The 25,506-nt window shown below is 38.9% G+C and overlaps 1 protein-coding gene across 6 annotated transcripts; it reads right to left on the bottom strand.

The window, feature by feature from the left end:
* Positions 1–1,556: 1,556 nt before the first annotated feature.
* Positions 1,557–25,257, bottom strand: mag (myelin associated glycoprotein). Of its 6 annotated transcripts, none has more exons than XM_039670919.2 (13): positions 25,150–25,257; positions 14,411–14,511; positions 12,901–13,047; positions 10,901–10,973; positions 10,351–10,719; positions 9,332–9,628; positions 8,977–9,234; positions 8,502–8,762; positions 7,191–7,499; positions 7,007–7,106; positions 5,546–5,648; positions 4,252–4,305; positions 1,557–3,925 (listed from the first exon to the last, which is right to left on the bottom strand). In XM_039670919.2, exons 4-13 carry the CDS (start codon positions 10,941–10,943, stop codon positions 3,764–3,766), a joined length of 1,956 nt encoding a protein of 651 aa, XP_039526853.1. In that variant the 5' UTR covers positions 10,944–10,973; positions 12,901–13,047; positions 14,411–14,511; positions 25,150–25,257; the 3' UTR covers positions 1,557–3,763. The 6 variants fall into 6 exon arrangements, with proteins under 6 accessions (XP_039526853.1, XP_039526856.1, XP_039526855.1 ...); XM_039670922.2 differs by having other exon boundaries at positions 14,411–14,515; positions 25,150–25,226; XM_039670921.2 differs by lacking the exon at positions 25,150–25,257 and adding an exon at positions 19,836–19,987 and having other exon boundaries at positions 14,411–14,515.
* Between the last annotated feature and the right edge of the window lie 249 nt (positions 25,258–25,506).

Here is a 25,506-nt window from a genome sequence, read left to right as displayed (position 1 = left end):
CTCTTCATTGCTGGTCTTAACTTTTTAACATTAAATTCTATTTATTCAACTATGAAATTATTTATTCAAAACTGTATTATAGAATATTATGAATACATTTCAACAGGGTTACAATAACATTTCATTATTATTGATACTTTCCACGGATACTGTATGTGGTATAAACGTCCCACAACTCACAGCAGGAGAAAAGGCAGAAAAATCTTTCTGCAAAGTTCCAGGAGATTGCCCTTAGCAGATAGTTTGGACAGGGATCAATGCCTGATGAAGTAAGACTTGGAGCTTCGAACATGCCCCTGCGGGGCCCGCGCTGGCTTTTTGTGGGCACAGTGGGCTAGGGCCAGCCCACGCCAAACCTAAACAGGCCCAATGCGGGCTTGCCCAGGCGAGGCCCACAGCTTTGGGCTCACCACGGGCTATCAGTGAGCAGCCCACACTAGCGGGCTGCCCACATTAAGCCCATGATGGCCCACAGGCCCAGAGCAGGTTTTGCACCTTTGGGCCCATGCAGGTTTAGCCCATTTCATTACGTTTTGGCTCCTTTTTAAAATTTAATGTGAAATTCACGACCTTCCATTATCTGCTCAGAAGGAATAAAAAGAAGAGACCCCAGAAAATGCCTGATCATTGTCGTGCTTTCCTTCCTACAAGAAGGGTTGGAGCGAAGGCTGTCTCCCTCCACCCTGAAGGTCCATGTTACCGCTATCGCCGCACACCATGACCCAGTTGAAGGTAAGTCCGTGGGAAAGCATGACCTGATCATCAGGTCCCTGAGAGGAGCGAGGAGCGTCTTCCTCTCGTTCCCTCTTGGGACCTCTCAGTGGAGTGCGCCCCATTGAGCCTCTGCAATTAGTGGAGCTTAAGTTCCTGTCAATAAAAACAGCGTTCCTGGTTGCATTGGCCTCCATTAAGGAGCGTAGGGGGTAACGAGGGTAGGGGACCTAAACGCATTTCTGCAGACAAAGAGTGCCTGGAATTCGGGCCAGCCTTTTCTCACGTGATCCTGAGACCCCGGCCTGGATATGTGCTCAAGGTTCCTCCCACTCCCTCCAGGTGGTGAACCTGCAAGCGCTGCCCCTGGAGGAGGCAGACCAAGCCTTGGCACTGCTCTGTCCAGTACGCCCCCTCCGCGCCTATAGACAGAACCCAGTGTTTCAGGACCTCAGACCAGCTCTTTGTCTGTTATGGCGGGAAAGCGATTTATTCCTCAGGTGAGCTTCCCGCAAGCCCTGAGTTCCTCCAGCACTGCTGACGTCGACGCCATTGTCTATTGCCTGTGCGTTGGCTAGTTGCCTCTGAGTGCATGGTCCCCGCTCTGGGTGACCCCCACATGTGTATTTCCACTGTAAGCCTCTCTGAGTATGTGCATCTTTCCCTTGGCAAGCCACCTTGCCACCCCTGTGGCTGAAATATTCCACCTGCAGCTGGACACCCCAGTGTTCTCCATATCCATCCCTCTGGGTCATATGTGTATTCTCTAAGCCATAATTTTTTTTGCCATTGGCTCGTTACATACGTAACCGAGACGTTTCTCCAAGTAATGGCGAACATTTGAATAAAGCAAATAAGCCAGTTTTAATTTTTTTTTTTCACTTAGAACATATAACATTCACTTGCAACATTTGTGTATGGAGACTTTTATTAAATAAAAAGAACACAAGCAAAGAACATCATGTAAATTATTATTTAAATAACGATTGGAGATTTTCTGCTCTGCATTATTATGTCAATTAGGAAACAACATTACTTTGTTCATTATTATTGCCATCACACAGTCAGATACATACAAATATTCTTTACAACACTTAAAGTGAAATGCGCCCCCAAGTCTTTTTGCTTACAAATAAATATCTGTGTATATACCTTCAAACATGGACTGTCTGTTACTAATTGTATATGCATATATAATGTCAGTTTTTTGTGTGATTTTCTGCAAAATATACACCATTGTTGCACAATGTATGTTCTTGTTGTGCAGTCAAAGCTCCACAACACAGAACTATATATCATGCAGAGTATTTACATACATTGGTATCCTACCAAGGTGCATTGAATGCTTTATGAATGTAAGATGCAATTAATTTAATATCATAATGACTCATTAATCTGTTAGTCAAAATGCATTTCAAGGGCTAATTGCATATACTGACCATTTAACAAACATCTATTGGACACAACCTTACCAGAGGATTACATGATTACATAAAACATTACATTTATTTCAAGCACCTTAGGTAAAGTGATACCTTTCTATATGTTCCAAATGGTGGTTATTTCTTATTCTGTTTCAAAGGATGAGCTTCAATCATCCATTATTAAATATGACTTTCTATTGGTATCAAATGTCAGCTTGACTCTATTGGATTGCAGTGTGTTCCAGGGCAGGGATGGCCATCAGGCATGATCATATACTACTTCCAGGTTGGCTGAATAATTAAAAGGGTGATTTTGCTCCTCAATTTATTTGGAACATATTTTAAATAAATATATATCTGAATAAAAGGGCACAAAGTAGTTGGGACAAACAAAATCCAGCAACCATTCAATAAACCAGTTTGGAATTCAGTTACTGGCCTGTTTTCATTTACAAATACAAATAATTAAGATACAGTATAAACTGAAATGGGGGGGAAAAACAGTACAAATGTAAGCCAAAATTAAGGAATACTTCACCCAAATCTGAAAATTGTGATACTTGCTCACCTCCATTTTGTTCCAAATTCACATGACTTTATCTTTCCATGGAACATCAAAGTATATAAAGCATCTTTATGCAGCTATTCCATACAATACTTCAGCCATCACAAACTCCAAAAATGGATGATAAAACTTCATAACAGCCCGATAAAAGTAGTCCATACGACTCAATATTCCACATTTTATTCTACATTTGAGTTCAGAAAATTAAAAATGGCATCCCATTCTTAATTTTTGGCATAACTGATGTCAATAATGGCTTCAAAACACTTGGAATATAGCACACAATGGTACTTTAATTATGTATTTTGCCTTTTTAAAGTTTGACAGATGTAGTATGCACTATGAACTGTTATTGTAATGGAGATTCTTGCAACATGCAGTTGGAATGAAATGAGGGTGAGTGAATTTTCATTTGTCGGGCAAATTATCCCTTTAACAATCACTTCTGGGTATGTGAAAAAAGTATCAATGTACACATAGTCTGGCTATATTTGAGAGTATTAGTCTCTCTGGACAAACCCAGAGTTGGGGATAGTGCTTATTCTATATGTCGAGGTGCACAGAGCACCTCGTTCCCTGATGCTTTGACTTACAGCGGACACAGTGAAAAGGACCACTAGGGACTGAGTCTCTCCCGAAACCATACCGATTCCCTTAAGCTTCTTCAAACTTTGAGAAAAGCTCTACTGTAACTCTTGGGGAAAAGAACCTTCTTTTTGGAAAGTCTTGTCTTTTAAACCAAGATACAAATATCTGGTATGGTTACAAACAAGAATGGGTATAAATAACTGAAAACTATTAAATATATAAAGAATCTCTATTGTATATTTTACAGGTAATGGAAAGTGTCATTCCCAGAACCTCAGAGACGTAAGAGAGCTCAAAAACCTTATACTCTGACAAAAATAATTGCACATTGTCCGCTAGGTGTTTAAGACCATTTCCCCCTCAAAAGGTCACATTTAATATAGATGAAATTGAAAATTTGTGGGGCATGGGGAATGATTGGGTCCTAGTGGCCACCGTGTCCCGTTTGGCCAAGGCATCAGGGAAGAATCGCGGTTCATTTGGCCTTTATTTCAGTATAGTCGCTGCCGTCACCATCAGCCCTCCTGAAGCCTCCCTCCCGGTGTCGTCCATGAAGAAACTCTAGGGCGGCGTAATTCAACTCTTGCCTCTCCATGCCTGCCATTGGGCCCACAGATTGGTAATCACTGTCGTCTCCCTGTGAAGATAATGTAGGAAAGATATTTAAGCCCAATTTTGGGGGGAAGAGCAGGAAAACGTTGGTAATGTCAAAATAAAAGTTCCCAAAAAGACACTCAAAAGCACAGATAGCAATTAGATGCCAAACATAATGAGGTAGCACAGCGCATGAACTATTAGCTTCCAGGCAGCAGTGTTAAAAACACAAATAAATCTGAACTATTTATTGCCGGAATTTGATTTTTTTTGCCCTAAAAAATATTCCATTTTATGCTTTTATTCTAGTGCCAGTTCATTTTACCTCCACCCATTTGTTTACATGCTCATCTTAAATGTCAGCCTTACCGTGCCTTCCTCTAGGATGGAGTTAAACTTTGAGCCCAGGAGCTCAGTCTTAAGCTATGTTAGGGGAAGAAAAAGAGACAGAGTGCAGAGAAGCAATGAAAGAGGAGTGAATAGAGGTCAGGAAATGCTCTAAGCATAGGCCACACTGGGACTCTCAGTTGTGATGTGCCATCCACACTTGGCTTTTGTAGCAGTGGCTATATTCAGAATAGTACACTAGCATACTACCGTTTCTGTGCACAGTATGCCACTTTTTGTATACATTGACTACGCAGATGATCTTCTATAGTTAATTTGCCAAAATATGCAGCATTCAACTCAGCACACTGTATCCCACAATGCAATGCCTTTCACTTGAACGTCCATTTCCAGCGTGATTATTAAACTGGAGGTAAATTCTGCTATTTCTTTCTTAATTAAATTTTTGATTGGACTTATAAAAGTTAAGACATTTTAGACAAAATTGGATTACAAATTAAACTATTTATTTAAAAGATGCTGCATGCATGCAACATAAGGTCATGTGACAATATGTGTTAGCATACGTCAGCTTGAAAAGTCTACTGTTCCATTTGCTATTTTTTAATAGTATTAGCATGAAGTGTATAGTCAGTCTTTATAGCACGCAATCGGATTGTCGTATAATTTATACGCTAAAGTGAGTTTTTACGTGCATTGGTTGGTTAGAGTAGGTTTAGGTGTGGGGTGCGTGTGTATTATACGTTTAGGTAGAATTAGTGGTGTGGGGATGTGTGTATTACACGCAAATGAACTGCGTATCAAATGCACGCGAAAAACTGCGTCTCATATGCACATAAAAACTCAATTTCGCGTATAAATTACACGACAATACACAATACCGTGTTATAGAGACGTATTTACGTGAGAACAGGGTGGTGTAGTATTTAATAAGTAGTTTTCTAGCATACCGTTCTGAACATAGCAGATGATTTCGTCAGGTCTGTGTAACAGTATATAGCAAAACTATACTTTCCTATACTTCAAATTATTCTTTAAAAACTTAGTACTTAGTATGTAGCAATCAGCAAAAATGAGTAATTCTTTTTAATACGTGGTTCTTGATTGTTTTAAATGTTATTGCTAAGTGTGGAAAGCTAATTACAACTAGAGAAGAGCCAGTATATAATATCATTTGCCACATGTATGCATGGAAAGACTATAGAATGTTGATGAATTTATTGTATTTTTATTGTGTTCGCTTTCATTTCGTATTATCACTGTGTGTGCAAGTACTGTATATGTAGGTGATTTATTTATCATTGCGATATCTCACCACTTTTTTCCTGAGACTCTGTTTGTCCTTCTTGACTGCGCTGTAGAACATTGAGGGATTCTCCACTTTAGATCCCACGTCCTGCCCAGGGTTACCATTCTCTCTGGGGGGTGGAGTCAGAGAATCAGACTCTGTCTCACACTCAACCACACTGTAAACTAATTGGCTAGTGGCAACACTTTAAAAGGATAGTTGAGCCAAAAAACTAAATTTCTATCATAGTTTCCTCAACCTCATGAAAAACTCCCTAATGACTTTCTTTCTTCAGTGGAACACAAACCAAGACATTTTGCACAATGTCTAAACTGCTTTTTCAATACAATTGAAATGAATGGAGACTGGGGTTGAGCTTCATTAATGATATGCCATAATTGATGTCAGTGATCATCTGTCATTTGATCATGAGGTCCCACAGAGCTCTGAATGTGGCCTGAACCCAAAGTACTCCCACATATCCCTGGCTGGGATAGAAACTTGCTGAGAGTGAGGAGTCGGGGGGATGGGGGGTTGGAGGGATGCAGAAAAGACCATCGACGAACGAAGGCGCGTCAGCGATATATAGGCCTCTGATCATACTGATTGGGTAGATAATTTGAACGTGCTCTTCCAGAGTGTTGTAAATAAAACACCCTCAGTTATTTTCTGTTCTTGGTCCTATGTTACCGTTTCATGCTGGTGTTTCTATGAATGGTTCTTGACATTTATAAATTGTGAGATTTCATTGTTCATCTGTGTCAAGCCTCTTTGAATCTGGATTATCAAGTCAAGCCAGTACGTGACATTGCCTGAAGGAAACTTCATATAGAAAATCATATAGAACATTTAATGGAACATCCTTTTGTCCCTTTCGGAAGTATACAGACCTCATTATCTTTTCATTGTATGGAAAAGATCTGCTTAGACATTCAGAAAAAACTATTTTTGCTTTTGTTCCTTTGAAGAAAGAAAACCATACAGTGAGTTAAACACAATTGTAATTTTTAGGTCAACTATTCCTTTAAGCCTGGGCATCCATTTTAACACAAGGGATCATTGCAATGCAACCCCTAAATAAAAATGGCATTGTGCCACAGTTTCAAGTTTGGGAATCGTTTCATTTTGATATCCAATGGGACGTTTTATTTTTTCTTGCAAAATGAGAAAGGAGCAGGATGTTTGCTGCAGAGCTCAGCGGTTTTGAGGCTGAAAAGCAATGGCATGGGGCAATTGAACCTGTAATAGTTTTGTTAGTCTGCAGTTTCATGCACAATGTGGCATGTTTACCATCTTACCAAGCAATCAAATTGGATAATCTGTGAGTGGGTTATGGCTTGAAAACCAAATGCCAAAAAAAAAAAAAAAAAAAAAAAACTGAACATGGATGACTAGGCTTGGGTGTTTTGATACCAACAAACCCCGGTCCCAACCCACAAACTCCACCAAAATGTCATTCTCCCAGTCTGTCTCGTGAGGGATACTCACTTTTTATTGTTATGACCCACGTATCTCACAGCTGCGATGATGAAGGCGATGACCGCCACACCTCCGATGGTCCCCACTATGACGGCCATCATGTACTTTTCTAAAAGAGTGCGTAGAGTAAATTGATGACACCTCAAAATCACATTAATGATTGGACATGTGCTTTCAGTGAAAGTCTACTTACTCTCCTGCTGCAATTCCAAGCGGATGGTCTCGGAGCCGTAAATGTTGCTGATACTGCAGTGCACATGGACAGCGGTATCACCATTGTTTCCCCTTTCACCCTTGTCCTGGAGCTTGATGATGCCCGTGGAGGTGTACCCATCCGAGTGCACGTAGTAGTTGAAACGGTTGTTGGAGTTGTTGATGGTAATGTTGAGGTCGGGTAGGTGGAATTCGATCACAGGCTCAGGGTTTCCTGAGGCAATGCACACACACTGAACGCCCTCACGGACTATAGTGCACTTAGAGTCGTCAAGGAGGACAGGGGCAACTAGGAAAATTGAGAAAAAATAATTAAAAAACACATCTTTCAGTGTTGTAGTACTTCAGTCCCAGAAAAGACTGGACTTGGAGTCAGAGTCCAAGAACGTAGTTTCAGAAGCATTTGAATTCAGCCTCTGACTTGAATCATCTTGTCTCGACTAGTCATAGCAAATATGGTTACATGCAGCCAATAACCCATTCAAAACCAGTATATTAGCAGTAACCCGGCAAATGTAAACACCGGCAAAAACCCGAATATGCTCATATCCCAGATTTTAAAAACCGGGATATTATACCCGGGGTACCCCTTTGCTAACCCGAATTTTTGGTCATGTAAACGCGTATCGGCTTATCCCCATAGTGATTTGTGTTCTGCGCATGTTCTATTCGCAAGGATTCTTGGTCTTTTGAGTAGAGAAACTTCTCGGCGCATACAAAAATCTGTGTGCAGTATACCGGAAGTAAGCATGGTGAGACCAGGCGAGACACAGCACAGCATACTTTTGGAGCGAGGCCAGTAACGTTACCGGCATCAAAGCGCAAACAAAGGTGATCCCTATCTGCCCCGAACTATTCATTAACAGTGCTGCTGTTGTTGTTGTCTTTGGATACAGGAAGAAGAATCGGAAATGACGAATATTGCATCTTAAGGTTGTCCGTACGTCTAGACGCTAACCGTGCGTCGCCATTTACATCGGTATATTGCAATTCCACAGGAGAAACTCTCTCTGCTCACGCATGTAAACGAGTTATTCCCAATGTTTCAGAAACCCAAAAAGTGACCTTAACCCGACCAGAACCCCAAAAATTGGCTCCATGTAAACGTAGTCACTGACATCTATCCTTTACTTGCTCATCTGTTCAGCTATGCTCATCTTGGCATCCTAAGGCTTGAACCAAGCTGAACTCAAACCAAAACCAACTTTTCTTTGGAGAAAACATATTTATAAAATGTCCCTAAGCATAATTACAATCTACAAAAACTGGCCAAACTTTTACAGTGACTTACATTCTACTGTAATGTTAAGTGAGCTGCTGGCCCGTCCGTGTTCGTTCTCGGCCAGACAGCGGTAGACTCCATCGGCCTGCGGTGTGATCTCGTGCAGCTCGAGCACTGACCCCTCCTCAGCTGTGATGGTGCCCACCAGCTCCCCATCCTTCAGCCAGGTCAACGTGGGCATTGGATTACCCCTGCTGGTGCACTGTAGAGCAACTGAAGATCCCTCTAACGCTGTCAGAGATTCATTAATCCTTGGCTCCCGTGGAGGAACTTCCAGTTTGAGAGAAAAGAAAGAAGAACACCGGATTTCCGGATTAATGTTCGGATGGATAATGAAATGCTAGTATATGGCTTAAATTGCAATATGACTTATTAATACAAAACGGAATCAATTATGCAAACAAAACTTAAGCCATTATCTGTATCCAAAATCACTAAGAGATTTATTTTTTTAATCCACAGGAGTGCATGAATTTTTACTTACAATTTACTGCCAGATACATGGATGTGTTCATGCTGCCGTAGCCATTGTCACCAACGCAGGTGTAGACACCTTCCTCCTCCGGGGTCAGGTTGTCCAGGGGCAGTGAAGAGTTTGAGGCGGTTTCCGACATCAGCTCTTTTTCACCAAAATACCAAGTTATCGTGGGGACTGGATTACTGTCCACATCACAGTGCAGGACCACCGAGCTTCCCTCCATCACCTCTTGAGACACATTCACCCACACGGTTCGAGGGGCGTCTACAGATATAAGTCGGTAGATGTTGTCTGAGAAAATTTTGCATCGGTTTTGATGAAAGTTAAGCAGCTAAACGTTTAATAAAATGGTGGAACTTACACTTGATGTCCAGAGAAATAAGGCGTTCATAGATAAAGGTGGTGTTTGGGTAGTGGACCCGGCAACCCAGCAGCTGGCCGTTGTGCATGGGTTTGGGTGTGAAGGTGAGGGTGCTGGACAGTACAGCAGTGTTGCTTTCCTCGACAGTGTCAGGGGTGAAAACGGGGTCGGGCAGGTAGTCTGTGTACATCCAGTGGATCTCTGGACTCATGTCTGGACAATTGTCTGGTACATAACAGGTCAAGTCCAGGCTTAAGTCACTAACAATCTCCTCTGGAACATCGATGTTGGGCTGATCTAGAGTAGGGAGAGACATAGAAGTCAATACGAAGTCAAAAAAGACCTGTTTACTTGATACTTTAATCAAGCCCAATAATCATTTATGTATGGAATTTGCAAACCTGCATTTAGGTCTGATTCCATTTTTCTATACAACATCCATTTTTAACAGTACAAAGTCTCGCCCTACATTTTTACTCTTTAAATATGCTGTTTGATCCAGAAATAGATCTTATTACAAAAGAAAAATTGGTTGTGGCTGAAAATGCTGTTTCATCTTGACTTCAAATAGTAGAACAACTTTTCAGTAAACACACTGAAAAAAAAAAAACATGTATCTTAGGGTAACTTTACAGTAAAATATCTAAAAACCCTTCAAATTAATTTAATAAACTTAAGAAGCAAAAAGTGAAAAAGTCTTACAATGTAGTAAGACAAAATACATTTAAGTTCAATATACCATTTATGAAAACAAGAGATGTCAAAGCAGTCCCAAAAAAAAAAAAAAAAAAAAAAACATTGGACAAAAACATTTTTCAAAACATCCTCTTACAGGTTTTGAATAACATGAGGGTGAGTAAATGATCACAAATGTTACATTTCTGGTTGAACTATTCCTTTAATCTTAATCTTATGCAGTGTTGCTTCTCAAGTAAATTTGCATTGTTTTAAGGATTTGAGGGTACTATTACTGAAAGACACATAAAAAGGTATAAATAAATAATGGCCTGTACACTTACTCAACACCTGTAGATTTGTGAAGTCAGGAAAAGTGTAGATATTTGCTCCGCCCAGGTCTGCACGGAAGTAATACCTCCCAGAAAGTTCCTCGCCGACATTTTTTATCAGCAGTGTGCAGTTTTTTTGTGTCAGGTCACCCAGTAGCCTGGTCCGTCCTTTATAACTTTCGTGAACAATATCTGTGCGTGACTTATACACCACTGGGGGGAAAAGCTGGGGGTAGGGGTGGCCAAAATACCAGATCCCGTGGACCCCCCTATAAGGCCTGATACCAGAGGGGTATGTGAATGAACAAGGTATAACCACACAGGAGTTTGTCATGGCTGAAATGTCTCTGGGCATCCACACATTCCACTGAGCACTAACATCTGTCCAGAGAAAGAGGGAAGAGTGCAAGAAATGTAGTTTAAATAATCTAATCTTTTAACACCACTAAAAAAACATTATTGTATTATTATATTTTTTGGGGGGGATGTTTACTACAGTGATAGCATGTTTTTGGACATGCACCATAATATGCACCATGTTTGATTCAGAACAAGTTCTTACCTTTTAGAAAAAGCAGCAACAGCAGCAGCTCCAAGCCCTTCATGGTCTCAGTTTAAATCTGGACCATAAACCTCTGTTACAAAACCAGCACAAGCATCAGCAAGACAAACAGACATCTACTAATACAACTGCAATTTATCTGTTGGCATTTTTATCATTCATAAAATAGAACAGATGGGGACAAAAGTGGTGAAGATTCAGGATGACAGACCCTTGGTGTAAAAAAAGTGTTTAGAACACAGTTCACAAGTTAAGTTTTAACTTGTTGTTTTGGCCATATTTCACCCCAATCAAGAAAGGGGTCAAATAACTTTAGAGAAAATTAATCCTATTTTTAGGACAAATAATTGTTGTAGCCTACTGCATTTAGCTAATGTATGCTGATTTACAAAAACAACAACAACAACAACAACAACAAAAACACGTTTTATTTCTTTTCTTGTAGAATGCTGTTATATGTCATTGTTTATTTATTATTTATCAACTGCCTTTAAGAATAATTGAAAACATCAAAATATAATGGGAATTTGAAGAATATGGACAAATATGAAAAAGTAATGATCCAACAACTCGGCTTTGTTTTGTTTATGCAAAATATAATATTTGTTCCCTTTAATATATATATATATATATATATATAATATTATATTTTGTCACGAAATTCAAACAATAAATGCTTTTGCAAGCGGGAGTGATTGAACGCGATCAGCAAGGCGTAAACATCCAACGCACATGGCACCCTTAGCGTCAAATGAGACGCAGATATAAATGGGGCAGAAGGCGCCTCCTAGTGGTCTAACCCTAACCTACCCAATTACTAAACCTACCATAACCTGTCTATCAGTGTTGGGGAAGCTACTCTGAAACTGTAGTTTGACAAGCTACAAGCTATTCGTACGTTAAAGTAAACTACAGTCAAGTTACCCTTTTGGAAAAGTAGCTAGCTACACTACAAGTTACGCTAGCTACGTTGAAACTACTTTTGCTTTTTGAACAACATATTATAAATATTATAAATATTATACAGTGTCTATGACCATAACCGAAGCGTCTCACTTGACGCTAAAGGGTGCTATGTGCGTTTGATGTTTACGCTTTTGCAAAAGTGTCATATATGACGCCTTGGGATAAGAATGCGTTCCTCTTTAATGCTATACAGAATAAACATGAATCAGGACATGAATGAACATCTGAAGGTATGCTGAAAGATACAGTAGCCTACAACTTACTGAAACGTATTATAGTGTAATCGCTCAATCAGTGTTTCAATGGCGGAAAGACATCAGTAAAACAGCTTGTAAATAACGAAGCATTACTCAGGCAAGTCATTCACTGTTTACAGCTTGTTATCAGCTAGAAAAATTAAGTCTTTTACTAAATAGATACACTATATTAGCCTATATAGCCGATTCATTATATTTTAATGAACCTGTCTTGATTATTTAATGTACATGTGTGTATGTTTTTATAATCAAAAGTTGACAGCCACTGTGTAAATTATTATATTTTAACAACTAATTTTATCTTTAGAAGTTGCAAAATCTGCCTTTTATACAATGTGTGCAAACAATTTTTATGTGAGTGTCATTAAAAAATAAATACTGAATTTAATAGTCATTGGCTAAAAAATTGGCTCTGTTGTTAATTGCATTATAGTAGCCTAATGTAGTAAGGGCTCCCTTTACTATTAGTTTAAAGCGTAAGCAGAGATAGAACATTTTAATTATAATTTAATTTATTTAATTAAACACAGAGACTCAATTTGTTCAGTAAATCAGTTTTATGTTTAGTTTTCTCCCACCTGCCGAACCGTGACTTCAAAACCAAGGTATGTACCGAATGTCATTTTTGTGTGTACGTTACACCCCTAATGTGTGTGGATGGATGGATAGAGATAGATAGCTTGAGCCTACACATATATAAAATATTGCTTATTTCTATTTTGTTCACTTAGCCTATAACTATTTGTGTTTGTTTTCAGGCAACCTTTCAGGCAATACCTTGAACTGCTGGGAGAGTGTGCTGAACCCGCGACCAACTTCAATTCCCCTCTCCAACGGTGTATCCTATAGCCGCTGCTGTTCTTCCCTCACAAACAAGGGGGAGTTCTCTCACAGCACATCAACTCAGCTTCCCTTCTGATTTGTCTTAAAACAACAACAAAAAATGACATCAGTATCAAGAAGATGCATTATCTTTGCTCTTAACCCACACAGACACACACTCTTACTCGGGTACCGTACAGGGCCGCAGTGTGTGGGAGAGGAGAATTGCTCATTATGAGTGTACGACGTCAGCCCTTACGTGTTTGGCAGGCATACAGACATCACTGTTCTTGATATGACACATCATCCATAGCACATTCATCCACGCTTACACAGCGTCACCCAGCTGCCCTTGTTGACTTTATTCCCGCACACCACTCGCGTGTCAGTGGTGTGTTTACACACCCGTGTGCATCTCCTCAAGACTTTAGAGCAGACGGAGAGTACAGATGGTGGCTGATAATTGGATTGTTCTTGAAATCTCAAAGATTATTATATCAGAAGATTCCCCTGACAGCTCACAGGTTTGACGCAGTTATTGAACGAATAAACTTTGCGAGATGACAGAGGCTCTTAATATATAAAAACAGTCAAGAAATGCCCCAATACAGCCTACATTTACAATTCCTAGCAACTAGTTGCCATCCCATCACAGTATATTTTTTCAGTAGTAGTTTATTTTAATTAATAAAATAATAAAATATTTATTAAGTAAATAGTTTGTAAATAGTAAATATTTGATTAGATGATTAAATTATGAATAGCTGTGGGTGTAATGTAATTCCAACCTGGCAAGACTTGTGGGTGTAATGTAATTCCAACCTGGCAAGACTTGTTCATGTTAAACACAAATAAAAATGTCCCTAGAGTGTTTTGGACCCCATTGACTTTTAGTGTATAGACAAAAACAGACATTTGAAAATTCTTTAAAATTACTTATTTTTTGTTCCACAGAAGAAAGAAAGACATACAGGTTTGGAATGACATGAGGGTGAGTAAATTCTGATATCATTTTCATATTTTGGGGGTGAACTATCCCTCTAATCCCTGGCTTTTATAATAAAATACTGGGTATATATATATATATATATATATATATATATATATATATATATATATACCCAGTATTTTATTATGATCGTTGAATCTTGTTAATCCTGGCAATATTTTACTGAACATATTTCAACAATTGAAACCCTACAGAAATGTCTCATTGAACAAACGTCCCTAGCAGCCTTTTTATTTTTGTTAATCATAACCGAATAATTATAGTGACACCAGCTGTTTCAGAAAAACAGAACTAATTTATATGCCCATCACACAAGATCTAAGAGGCAGCAAACTGCTGTTGCTTGGAGCTGAAACCCCTGGTAGCACGCGTTAGAAAGCATGAAGCAATTCCCAAGCCAAACAAACGGAGCATTCATACTCCACAAACAAGCCTTGCACCATCCAGGACACTTGCCTCATTCCAGATCCAGATTCCACTCTTGGGCTCTCCTGAAGGGGAAGAACTGGTCTCTCTGCTCTTGGTTCTGGTTCTTCAAAGTCCTCCTGCTCTTCGTCCTTCCTCGGAGGTGCAGGAATGGTGGGAAAAGACAAAGAGGGAGGGCAATACAGATAGACAGATAGGGAGAGGAGAGGATAGAGACTTTTAGCTATAAGCTGGGCAAATGTGTGCCGTGGGCAGCCTTGAATATGCAGACATTTCCCTCAGTGCATTCTTCTTTTCTAGCCCACATCGTACATTCCTCTCCATGACATCTCTCCTTTCTACCCTGGTCAAGCCCTCTTGTTCCAGCCTGTCTGGGCAACTCTGTTCCTCGTGGTTTTCAAGTATACTTCTGCTAAGGGTCATGAGTTGGAGGACCCACTATATCCTGTAAATCTGCAAAGTTCATCTTTGATTCATGACTCACCTTATTAGCTTAATCTGTGAAATATTTTTGCCTCAGTTGTGGTTTATTTTAACTAAACATGAAATCATAATGGACCCTATTTCATTTTTAATGGACATTCCTTGTCTTATTATGAATGATTCATCAGTGCATGTTATTCCAAACAAAAAATAAATAAATCAAAATGTAATGGCTTACTCTTCTCATGAATCAACGTACACATGTCGTTTTAGGAAACTTGCATTCAGTCTGGTACTTTTTTTTTCTTTGAAATACTTTTTTTTTTAGCAGCAAATCAGCATATTAGAATGATTTCTGAAGAATCATGTGACACTGAAGACTGGAGTAATGATGCTGAAAATACTGCTTTTGCCATCGCACTAATAAATAACATTTTAAAATCTATTAAAATTGAAGAACAGGTATTATATACTTCAAATATAGTTTCTAGTTAGTTTCTACTAGGAGTTAAATTACAGGTCAAAGTTAAAGGAGCCCAACTCCAACTTCTCTATAGCGTTATTCTGGACTCAGTAGTGGATGTCTGGGATTTTTTGGTGATAGAATTTGTAAGCTAAATATTGTAAATCAATCAAAATACTATTTATGATGGACAGTTGCCATAGGGACTCCCATAGTTAATGGAGGGGGCTGTGTGGAATAAATACAACAACAGGGAGCCTGTGTGTAATCAAGACGTACGACATGCCACAGCACCCCACACACATGCTATGACACACGCATCGTAACGCACCACCTTCCCACTAACACACACAAATGAATAGTGTAGCACATGCCAACACACTCACATCCCAATGTAAAGCTGCTAAATGACCTTTCTATTTTTCTGCATCCTCCACTCAATGTAAAGTTTGTGTTTGAGTGTCTGTGTGTAAGCGAGTGAGCAATCCATCTAACAGTAAAGAGCAGTATTTATCCAGAAACAATGTGATACTGGAACCATGCTGTACGGTCTTGTACTTCTAAGTGGGTGTCGGAAACAGCTATCAGCCAATGCAGCTTGGACAAAAAAAGACGGAAATCCTGTATTATTCCTCATTCAGAAAGACTACTCAGCAATATTAATAATAATGTTTTTCTTGATAACCAATCACATTACAGCCTTCAAGTAATTGAATTTCGTTGTGCAACAGTCAATCGCGCAATTATCTCTGTGACTTCCTAGCAAGCAATTTTGCGTTTGAAAGACGTCTAATAGGCGTACAAACATGCAACGTGTCTAACGTGGCTAAAACAAGGCAAAATTTGGGCTGTAAGTTAAAATTTAATAGATGTCTAACCATAGCCCAAGAAAAGACTAAAACAGTTAACCGAGACTGAAATGACGGCACTTTGTAGGCCAAAACGCAAAAGTGAGTTAGCATTTTAGCACTTCCGGTTCCCTCGCTCTAAAGTCTATGGGTTTTTTAAACGGGTTTTTGCTAAATCGCCTGAAATAATGTGTGCGGTGAACAAAGCCTCTAAATATTTTCACGTGTTTGCTATGACATAAAACACACCACCTGCTTGTGTGTTTTTTTTTTTCAAAATTTTATTGTGTCTGCTTGTGTTTTTTAAAAACTTATACATTTTGGATTAACTTGTAAAGATTATCTTGATAGACAAAACGAGTGAGGGTCACAACTCTTTGTTAAACACAGATCTTATTTTTTGCAATTTTCCAAAAGTCTATGGGGAAAATGCATAGCTTTTCGATCAAAGGAACCCAAATTTCGCCGCTAACTTCCAAGTTATCCTACAAAGTGACGTCATCACTTCGGCAGTCTATTGCTGGCTGGGATCACTTATAAAACAGATTTTTTTTTTTTCGGTGTAAAAATAGATCAATCTAAACCGAATGTTTAAGAGCAAACATGTTGAAGATTAACCAATGGGCTGTCGATTTATTAAATGATAAGACATTTTCCCACAAAAGCAGTTCATCATCTCTCCTTCATTGACATCCATAAAAACAGCTTCTTGTCTCCTTCCCTCCGTAACGCACTGTTAGCAGGCGTTACAATTCTTTTGCTAACCTTGGAGGCTATACAGAGGAAGAAACTCATCTCTGGAACATTTAAAGGTGCATTCAGTATATTGCATTGCGTAATATGAACTGGAAACTGAGACCTAGTGGTGTGGATGTAACATTGGACAAACGAGAATATTTTTCTGATGCCAGAATGGGCAATTTTTCACACAAAAAAAACAACACTTTTTGTTATACAGGTTGTAACTCTCTTCACTTTTGTGTTAGCTTCACTCCGAATGCAATTTGTTGTCCTAACTGCCTGTCAAATTGCATTTCCATACTTCCATGCACCCGCTCTTGCAGACATCACATGTCATCAAGGCTTTACAGAGTTGTAGACGGACCTCAGTCACCGAGCGCCACAGACAAAACAGCAGCAGCCTTTTACAGTTCCTCCTGAACCAAAACAATTATGCTGCATGTGACGTTCTATCAAACACTGAAATGAATCTGCAGCAGTCTGTTGATACAAGTAAGAGCTCAAGTTGTTTACATTCATGATTATTGTAATGTTATGTGCTTTAGGACATGAGACATTTAATGCCCCTTCTCGTCTTGTGACGCTTTGCAGACTTTGCTGTGTGTTCATGTGTTTTGAAGGATGCGGATAACAAGGAAGGGTGGGATCTCATGCTTTCGATGCTAGCTTGCTAACCTCTCCGAATTTGCCTACTCTAGCTTTAAATTATTCCACAACCAAAAGAGTCCAAAAACAGGGAGGTTACAGAAGTAAAGCAAATATTTTTCAGCAGGTCATGTGATCTCAAAATGGCCGCCCCCATGAGGCAACCATGTAAAATGAAACTACTGATATGACTGGAGGCTTTATCAAATCATTGGTAATGCACAATTGAGGTAGTTAATTAATTGAGTGCAATTCATTTATGTTTAAATTAGGGAAATTCCTGACTGCACCTTGAAACATTGCTATGTTAGTGCACATCTATCAATCGGTTCTGTGCACCTTGTGCTATAGATCTCTTCAGAACAGGTCTGTTCACAGCATGCTTTGCTGTCCGCCTGTGACGCGCCCTGCGTCCATACGCCTGGGCACCCTCTAAATTTACCAGAGGAGCAGATGGTGGTAAAAAAAAAAACATGACTGCTGGCCCTCCCACGCTGTTTGCTGTATAAGCGACTATGGCTGAGTGTTTATGAATGTGCACTTAGTAGGGCATATTATCCGTGGCTTGTGTAATTTTTGTGGGAGGGATTACAAATGCCTGTGGCTCAAAACACACAGCATACAAAGATAAAACTATCAGCATCATCAGCATGGAGTAACAACTTTGGGGTGATTAATAAATCCCAAATGTTGGCAAATCTCAGAACAGAACAGAACACAGCTTGTAAATTAGCAAGGCAATAATGGATAAACGGCTAATGTGAGCCGCAATCCATCAATGAGTCATACGGTAAACATCGCTCAGATTCAAAATGATCTGATCTGGGCATGTGTAAAGTTTCATGAAGCAGCCCACCCACAACCAGGACCCACAAGAACGCTGCCAGGACGGGGGATTCTAATTGACAAAATGTCTAAAGTTTGAAACAATATCCTGTTGCGTTATTAAATTTCCCTGAAACTGTCAAAATTGCTTCAATCCACAGAATACAAAAATGGGAAGATCCTCTGTTCAAGAATAGAGAAATTTGCATTTAATTCGTAATGTTTACATATATTTATTATTTATAATAATATATTTAATATTGTTTTGTTTTATTTAAAAATGTACTAAAACTATACTATTCTAAACCTAAAAATGTACTATAAATATGATTATTATTTTAGAAATGTATACACACACACACTCTATTAACTAAGTTAATTGATGAATACATGCATATATTAAGATGTACTCTTGCACATATGAACATAAAATTTATGTTTTCTATGCTGAAATATTCCACAGCCTGCTATATTCATCATTCGGGGCAGATGGCAGTCTCAGTAGTCTACCTTCACTACACAGCAGCTTCCTGTCCACATTTCAGACTGTGAAGACAGAGGCCCGGGTCCAACTTAGTAAATCTAGGCCCGTCCCACCCTCTAGGGGGAGAATCCACTAAAGTTACTCCTCATTTTTAAAACCGTTTTTGATTCCCTGTGCCAAATTACAGTACCCAGAAAATATGTTTGGAACAAATGGATGATAGAGAGTAAAACTATAACGAATAGATTATTGAGGTATGAGGTATGAAATGCTACAGGCTTTACTCAGAACAATGCTTAATAGGAGCATCTTGAACTGCTTGGTGTTGATTGCATTATTTGGGGGTTCATTGGTATCAAAAAGTTAATCAATTATTGATGGGCCTCTCCATAAAAATGCCCCATGTTGCAATGACCCTGTTAACAATAACTGCACGCAACACTAACCAAAATTTTGCTCTTCTAAACTTATCAGTGCCAATGATTACAAACAAATGCTGCTGTTCTATAGCAAAAAATGTTTATGAGTAATCCGGAACAGGTCCAGCATCACGCCACTCTGCTGCTAACCTAAAGTGGGATGTGATGAAGCCCCACAATGTTGTTCCAGAGAGTGATTGAGGAGTTTGGCAGGAGTATGTTGGCACTGCATGACACATATCCACGCATGACCGAACCACCATTCCCTTTCCCTTCAGTACCTGAACATCTCTCTGTCTCTCTTTAAATCCTATTCTTTTTTTTTTATCTCATCCTCGTGACAATATTCTCAGTCCATACACAATTCATTTACTGACAACAAAAGCATGAAAACACGTTTAGTTACTTAACTAATAACCAACAGCAGCAACGATTATCCACGATTTACTTCAAATACACTCTTATAAACTTATCTGCGCAGCCAAACACATTTGAAAAATATAAAAGTATAAAAAGCCCTAATGTAACCCCTAATGAAGGCTACTTATTCAATAAACACGGCATTAATAAAAATTACCTAATCCGTATAAAATGCATTAAGACTCACCAGTCTCAAGGTTCCAGACCTCCTCGGCTGGAATCAGGCATTAATCAGCAGAGAAAAACCGTAGCATGACAAACACTCACAATGACATGCACACATACGGATGGAGGCCTCTCTTGCCACCTTCTGTACCAGGCGGGGCGGGCTGGACGGGGGCAGGAGGAGGAGGTGGGCTCGTTTCTCTCCTCCTTTCAACTCCTCCGTTCTATATGAAAATGTCAGAGGCTCAGAGCAGGGAGCATTGTTCCATCCACTCAGGCCATTCATAAACAGACACCCACTCTACTCAACCCACAATGCACTGCACTGTTCCTCCCGGCCCAGAGCACATGGATGTGGCAGCGCTCAGAACCTAGGTCAATCCAACCAAGGATCAAGATGCCCCCGCACACTAGTATGCATCATTTACACTGGGTGACATGAGAGGAATGCAAGCATTTTCATTGGACAACTGCATGGAGTGAGAGAAGAGAAAAAAATAAAATAATAAAGGTTGTTCATTTTGGAGCACATTACGATTCTATTCTTATCAAGAATCGTTTTTCACTTTTTATTGGTTATAGCAAAACCGATTTTACAACAAAGTTGCAAGAACAAACAAAGTTTTTCAGGTTCTTTATTTGCATCTGTTTCCAGGAAGAATCTTAATAACATCCACACTCTTAAAATGAAAGATTCTTTAATGGCATCGATGGTTTCATGAAGAACACTGCAAAAAAGTCAAAACAAGTTACTGCCTTAATTTTTGAAGTACCATCAACTTAGCTGTTTAAGTAATTTCAACTTAAATTACACTAACTTTTAGAAAAAATAAATTGAATCTTGTATAACTTAAAAAAAGTTGAAAAATGCATAACTTACTTTGATGAATTAAAAATAAGTGAGCCTTTACACTGAGCCTTTAACATCCATGCAACCTTTCCCTTGCGCAAAAGGTTCTTTGGAAAAGTGTGATTATTGTTCTCGATAATAAGTGAAGAACCACATTTAAATGAAGTTCATTGGATGTTCTTGAGGTCATATTTTGAGCTATTCTAATTAGGGATGTAATGATTCAGTCGCAACCGGTTGAAATCGATAAAAATGTGTCACGGTTCAAGTCGGTTGAAATGTTAAACGAATCGCAATACACGTGATTTAGTCGCAACCGGTTGAAATCGATAAAAAAATGTGTCACAGTTCAAGTCGGTTGAAATGTTAAACGAATCTCGATATACAAGTGATTCAGTCGCAACCGGTTGAAATCGATAGAAAATGTGTCACGGTTCAAGTCGGTTGAAATGTTAAACGAATCGCGATACACGTGATTCAGTCGCAACCGGTTGAAATCGATAAAAATGTGTCACGGTTAAAGTCGGTTGAAATGTTAAATGAATCTCGATACACCTGATTCAGTCGCAACCGGTTGAAATCGATAGAAAATGTGTCACGGTTCAAGTTGGTTGAAATGTTAAACGAATTGCGATACACGTGATTCAGTCGCAACCGGTTAAAATCGATAGAAAATGTGTCACGGTTCAAGTCGGTTGAAATGTTAAACGAATTACGATACACGTGATTCAGTCGCAACCGGTTGAAAACGATAAAAATGTGTCACGGTTCAAGTCGGTTGAAATGTTAAACGAATCGCGATACACGTGATTCAGTCGCAACCGGTTGAAATCAATAAAAATGTGTCACAGTTCAAGTCGGTTGAAATGTTAAACGAATCTCGATACAAGTGATTCAGTCGCAACCGGTTGAAATCGATAGAAAATGTGTCACGGTTCAAGTCGGTTGAAATGTTAATGAATCGCGATACACGTTTTAAATGCGCCCTGCTGTTTAAAATGTGTTTTGCGATTCGTTAAGCATTTCAACCGACTTGAACCGTTACATTTTTATCGATTTTCAACCGGTTGCGATAGAATCGTTACATCCCTAATTCTAATGAACATATTAGCTTATAAGTTCTTTAAAGCACCAGTGCATAAATGGTTTTCTAAAGAACTAGAAAATTTAAATTTCTTTGTGGAATTTCAAAAATATTGTTCAATGGAATCTGGCTTTACAAACTTCTTGGTTCTAACAAGATCCTTGATTTTTAAGAGTGTGTGGGACACAAAGATACACAAGACGTCTCTATGCCAAAATACTAACCACTGCACATCACCAAAAATTTTGAAAAAAAGAAAAGAAATGTAATGTAAATGTAATCTAATATAACAGAAACAAACACAACTGAGGTGCCACTAAGGGCTAACCAAAAGACCTGTCTAGTTGTCATTTCCAAACAAAGTGATTAAATTAACAGCATTGTGTCCAACTGTCTTGGTGAAAACACACTGTTCCACTTATTCCAGTTACAACACTCCGCATCAGAGAAATAAGTCAATCAGCATAGACGTAAATTCTCCAGAGCCTCGAAAAACACTACACGGACACACTCCTGCCCCTTGTGCTTCTGTACATAGTGCCTATTGTTTAGGCCGTCCCGGGGAGAGAAAAGAACGGCCAGGCTGGAGCCTGACACCACACAACACAACACAGGGAAGTCGATGCGCACAGCTAATTGTCTAAAAAATCACAACAATCACCCATTCAATCTTCCCATTTCACTGCCTTTCTCTCGTGGATGTTACAGTCATAATTAAGCACTAAAGTATGGGACGCTGTACTGCACTGTCAATAGTCACAATTAACAGGCGTAAACACACAACGTCGGTTACTGCATAATCATTTTTTTAAACATAAAAAACTAGTAAAATATATATTTTATTATTAAATTAAGCAACCTGCTAGAACTTCAACGTGGGGTCCACCAATTATTGTCCACTAATTTCATTAAAGAATATTACATTACATTAAAAAAATTAAGTCCAGCAGCTAAACATTGAATGGTTTAATTAATTTATGCATTCAATTATTATATAAAAAATATAAATAAAATGCTTACATTCATTATTTTTCAAATGTAAAAAAAATGAATTGACTAACATACACACTATATATGCAGAAAGTATGTAGGCTATGAGTAAAATCCATTATTACACTAAAATCACTAGAAAATGCTGGGTTGTTTTTTTAACCAACTTTGGGTCAAACATGGACAAACCCAGCCGTTGGGTTAAATTTTTACGTTACATTTCTAACCCAACATTTGGGTTTGTCCATATTTGACCCAAATTTGGGTTAAAAGTGTAATAAACATTTTTAGATGTTATATATATATATATTCATATACCTATAACATTTAATAGTAATGTGCATTAAAGCATTGCAGATCCATCCCACTGGCCCTGCCTATACACCCCCCCCCCCCCGCTCTCTCTTCTCAACAGGGTGCTCTTATACCCACATGAGTCAGGCTTTTCCCCATTACTGCTGCATCTATGACCCCACTATACCAGTCACAAACACACCGGCCTACAGCAGGGCTCTGGTTCGAGCCATGAGGTCAGCGTGCCTGGAGGACTGAGCTCTTGCCCTGCTGTAGATATGGGGTGAGGGCACTCAGCTCTAGGACAAAAAAAGGATCCATTGTCCTCCTTTTGTCTTTGGAAAGACAGACAGTATAGATGGTTTGTGGCACAACGGAAAGGTATGAGGAGAACGGGACACGAGGAGTCATGGAACAGGGTGACTCTGATGATAATTAATGACTCCTGTCTGAAACAGGCTCAGATAACAGACCTAAAACCACTGTCCAGCAAAGACAAGGACGAGGATGAAGAGGAGTATTTGTTGTACTCGGATCGACCGAGAAAAAACACAGCAGGAAATAATGACTATACTGTTGGGTGACAGCCAGATCATAATCTACATCTTTTCAACAGAGAAAAACAGTGCATTGACAACCAAGACTGGTCTAAAATGAATAAAAACAGATCCATTTTGTAACATTATTCCATGTAATTATTCACAATGCTGGATAAGAGCAGTGACTCAAAACATGTTTAAGCCAAAAAAAGATGTCACTGCATGAGATGAAATACTGTATATCAAACCAAGTGTCACTTTTAGCCAAAAAGTAAGATTTTTTTGTGGATTTATGGGCCGGAAGTTGGAAAATGCTGCCTTCGGAAGATTCCAAAGCAGGAAGGCATCAAGGCCCGTCCGAATCCAATGTTAGCAATGTTAACTCCCGGTCTCCCGAGATACCTTAATCTGATCGATTTTTGAAGGCAGCATAGATGTATCCTCTCGCTATTTTGTAGATGAATGAATGAGTGGAGGCATTTATATAGATCATTAAAAAGATAAGCTGCCTCAAATGTCTGTATGAAATCAGTTTTGTGAAGGACCTTCTTGCAAAAAGCTTTTGCAAAGTCATTGTCTGATAGGGCAACAAGTAAGCTGCCTATGTTTTTCATGAAGTCAGTTCTCCTCACATTCACACAGGTGTCCCAGCCAGCAGAGTAACCACAGGTGTAGTGAATCACATTGATAATGAACACTAATGTTTGACAACCAAGAAATACAGTTTTGAAAAGTAAGATCTTTCATTTGATCATTTAAAACCCTAACAAACTTATCTTCATAAAATATGTATTTTCCTTGAAAAGTGTGTTTATGCAATCTATCTTTAAAGTAAATGAGAATTGGTTAGAAATTTTGTTATATCCTAATCCTACAACGACACAAGTTTGAGTTACGCATCAAAATATGTTAATACTACTTAATAAAGTGTAATTTACTGAACTGAAGTGCAACAAATACAAGAAACGGCCAATGAGGCAGCTGGCACTGAATAATAGGTCATACAGTTAATATTGTGCACTTGGACAAGTGCAAATGCCAGATGACAGCACTTCACATCTCCAAAAACTATAGGACATTCATCCACAGTGGGGTTTGATTCACTGCCACGTAACCAAGAGAAGAACTGGCCAACATAACAATCACATTTTGTTAGGCACTGACTCGAGTTGTATGACCAAAAATAATGCATTTCACTACTAAGGATGCATGATTAATCTCTAGTGCCACATGTCTACAGTGCCATCACATTTGATGCTCGGATACACTGTACAGCAACAATAACCAATCAACTGAGAAGCTTTTGTGTTAAAAAAAGAAGGCAAAATGGATTTCACAGAGTTAAATGATAAAGTAATAATAGCTGTTTATCACTTATTTGTCTATAAACTACTTGCATACAATATAAAATAAAGTCTGATAAAGAAATATTGATTAATAGAATTTAAAAAAAAAGTTAAATGAGAAAAATAATAGTGAAAAAAAATTAATTGTGACTTTCCAAATAAACATTTCTTAGCCTCACGTATGTATCCCCTGGCATATCATGTATGGTTGCTGGCTTAAAGATCAGACTTACCTTATCAGATGGTCTTCACTGTAAACAGGCAGACAGAATGCCGATAAACTCGAGCGATTCCCGTCTCTTTTCCAATTGCATCTCAATCCCTCCCACCCTGCCTCTCCCTCTCTCTCTGCCACCCCTCACTATCTGGTGGCATGTGCCACTGACACATGATTGTTATTGTGGTTTTACATCAACACTCTGATTAGTAATGCTTTGGATTTGACAAACAGAAACACATCACAGCAGCAAACCGAATTTACAAATGTTACTGCATTTAAAAAAGAAAATGGACACACACATACCTCAGGTCCATGTTTTGATTTTCTCCATACATTTTCAACTGGATTCGATTAGTCTTCTCATGTAGTG

This window comes from Pimephales promelas, chromosome 16, assembly GCF_988280905.1.
Source record: "Pimephales promelas chromosome 16, fPimPro1.hap1.1, whole genome shotgun sequence".
Taxonomy (NCBI): Eukaryota; Metazoa; Chordata; class Actinopteri; order Cypriniformes; family Leuciscidae; genus Pimephales; species Pimephales promelas.
This window is presented reverse-complemented; position numbering and strand designations above follow the sequence as displayed.

Bases quoted from the DNA above. Each gene is read 5' to 3' on its own strand.
- mag (XM_039670919.2), bottom strand. From the start codon at position 10,943: ATGAAGGGCTTGGAGCTGCTGCTGTTGCTGCTTTTTCTAAAAG. The intron at 9,235-9,331 runs GTAAGTTCCACC...TTATATCTGTAG, and splicing joins TATTTCTCTGGACATCAAGT to ACGCCCCTCGAACCGTGTGG. The intron at 7,107-7,190 runs GTAAGTAGACTT...GCACTCTTTTAG, and splicing joins CTTGGAATTGCAGCAGGAGA to AAAAGTACATGATGGCCGTC.